General features: G+C 63.9%; 1 protein-coding gene across 1 annotated transcript in view; it reads left to right on the top strand.

The window, feature by feature from the left end:
* Positions 1-258: 258 nt before the first annotated feature.
* Positions 259-2,028, top strand: part of EMH_0068120 (uncharacterized protein) — a gene marked incomplete at both ends in the record, with an annotated part of 4,056 nt that continues 2,286 nt past the window's right edge. The window contains one exon of the mRNA XM_013498697.1: positions 259-1,583. Within this exon, the coding sequence (XP_013354151.1) occupies positions 259-1,583 (1,325 nt within the window). The remainder of the gene's footprint in view (positions 1,584-2,028) is intronic.

Genomic DNA, 2,028 nt, shown 5'->3' with positions numbered 1-2,028 from the left:
GCTGCGCTTCTCAGCAGCAGCAGCAGCAGCAGCAGCAGCAGCCGCAGCAGCAGCCGCAGCAGCAGCCGCATCAGCAGCAGCGGCAGAAGCAGCAACAGCAACGACGGCTGCAGTGGTAGAGGGTAGAGGAGCAGCACATACTGCAGCTGCTGTAGCCACAGCCCTTGATCCTGCTGCTGTATCAGCTTGCTATTGCTGCTGCTGCTGCTGCTGCTGCTGCTGCTACTGCTGCTGCTGCTGCTGCTGCAGCTAGATATTATGGCCTCTGCAGCTCCATCTAGGTTTGATGCTGCTGGGGGGGTGGTGGTGCTGCAGCAGCAGATAGAGGGGGCGGCTGCTGGGGGCAGAGCTGCGAAGAAAAGGAAGCGTTCCTCTTCTGCTGCTGCTGCTGCTGCTTCAGCAGCAGCAGCAGCAGCAGCAGCAGCTGCTGCTGCTGGACAGCGCAGCTGGCCCGCCAAGCTTGTAAAGGAGTGGGGGCCCTTGAGGGGGCCCCCCAGGGGGGCCCCCCAGAGACCCGGGAAACAACCCTTTGAAACAGCAGCAGCAGCAGCAGCAGCAGCAGGTGCTGCTGCTGCAGCACAGACTGCTGCTGCTGCGGGAGAAGTTGCTGCTGCAGGAGCTGCTGCTGCTGCTGCAGTGGAGGAGAAAGGAGCCCAGCTGCTGCTGCGTCGCGCAGCAGCAGATGGCGTGCTGGCGGCGTCTCTGGTGGCAGCAAGCGGGAAACCAGCAGCAGCAGCAGCAGCAGCAGCAACAGCAGCAGCAGCAGCAGCAGCGCCAGCAGCAACACCGACAGCAGCTGCAGCGCGTGAGGCGGATGGCGCACTCCCAGCGGCAGCAGCAGCAACAGCTACAGCTGCTGCAGCAAATACAGCAGCTGCTGCTCCTGCAGGAGAATCAGCAGCAGCAGCAGCAGCCCGGACGACAGCAGCAGCAAACCAAAACGCAGCAGAGACAGCGGCACTAGCAGCAGCAGCAGCACGACGGACAGCAGCAGCAACAGCAACCCTAGAGGGGAAATACCACGGGAACGCTGCTCCCGTTGTCACGGCTGCTGCTGCTGCTGCTGCTGCTGCTGCTGCTGCGCAGCAGCAGCAGCAGCAGCAGCCTCAGCCGCAGCCTCAGCCGAAGCCGCAGCCGCAGCCGCAGCAGCAGCAGCTACAGCAACAGCAGCAGCAGCAGCCTCAGCCGCAGCTGCAGCAGCAACAGCTGCAGCAACAGCTGCTGCAGCAGCAGCTGCAGCTGCAGCTGCAGAAACAGCAGTTGCAGCAGCAGCAGCTGCTGCAGCTGCAGAAACAACAGTTGCAGCAGCAACTGCAGCAGCAGCAGCAGCTGCAGCAGCAACATTTGGAGCATCAGGAGCACCTAGAGCAGCAGCACCGGCTTCAGCACCAAGCACTGCATCGGCTGCAGCAGCAAGTGCTGCAGCGACAGCAGCAGCAGCAGCAGCAGCAGCGCCAGCAGCAGCAGCAGCAGCAGCAGCGGCGGCGGCTGCTGTGCTCCGCGCTGCTGTCCCTCAGCTGCACTGCAGCAGCAGAGGGGTCCCCCCAGGCAGTGGGGCGGCGCCCCGAAGCAGCAGGCCGGGGGTGGGGATGGGGTTGGCGTTCTCCTGCTGCTGGGGGTTGCTGCGCTGCTGCTGCTGCTGCTGCTGCAGCTGCTGCAGCAGCAGCAGCAGCAGGCTGCTGCGGCGGTGCTGCTGCTTGCTGCTACCCGAGGATCCCCCATGCATCCTGTGGCCACTGTATACGCACCAGCAGCAGCAGCAACAGCAGCAGCAGCAGCAGCTGCAGCAGCAGCACATTTGGCAGTAACTGCAGCTGCAGCAGCCATAGCACCTGCTGCAGCAGCAGCAACAGCAGCACATACAGCAGCAGCAGGAGCAGCAGCAGGAGCAGCAGCGGGCAACCACGCTCACCAGCAGCAGCAATAACGGCTCTAGCTGTCTGCTGTAACAGCAGCAGCTCAGGTGTAGATGCTGCAGCAGCAGCAGCAGCAGCAGCAGCAGTACCAACAGCGCGAGCAGCAGCAGCT

Source organism: Eimeria mitis, genomic scaffold (genome assembly GCF_000499745.2).
Source record: "Eimeria mitis Houghton genomic scaffold, Emh_scaff3644, whole genome shotgun sequence".
NCBI classification, from domain to species: Eukaryota; Apicomplexa; class Conoidasida; order Eucoccidiorida; family Eimeriidae; genus Eimeria; species Eimeria mitis.
The sequence above is the reverse complement of the archived record's forward strand: the minus strand, read 5'-3'. Positions and strand labels throughout refer to the sequence as shown.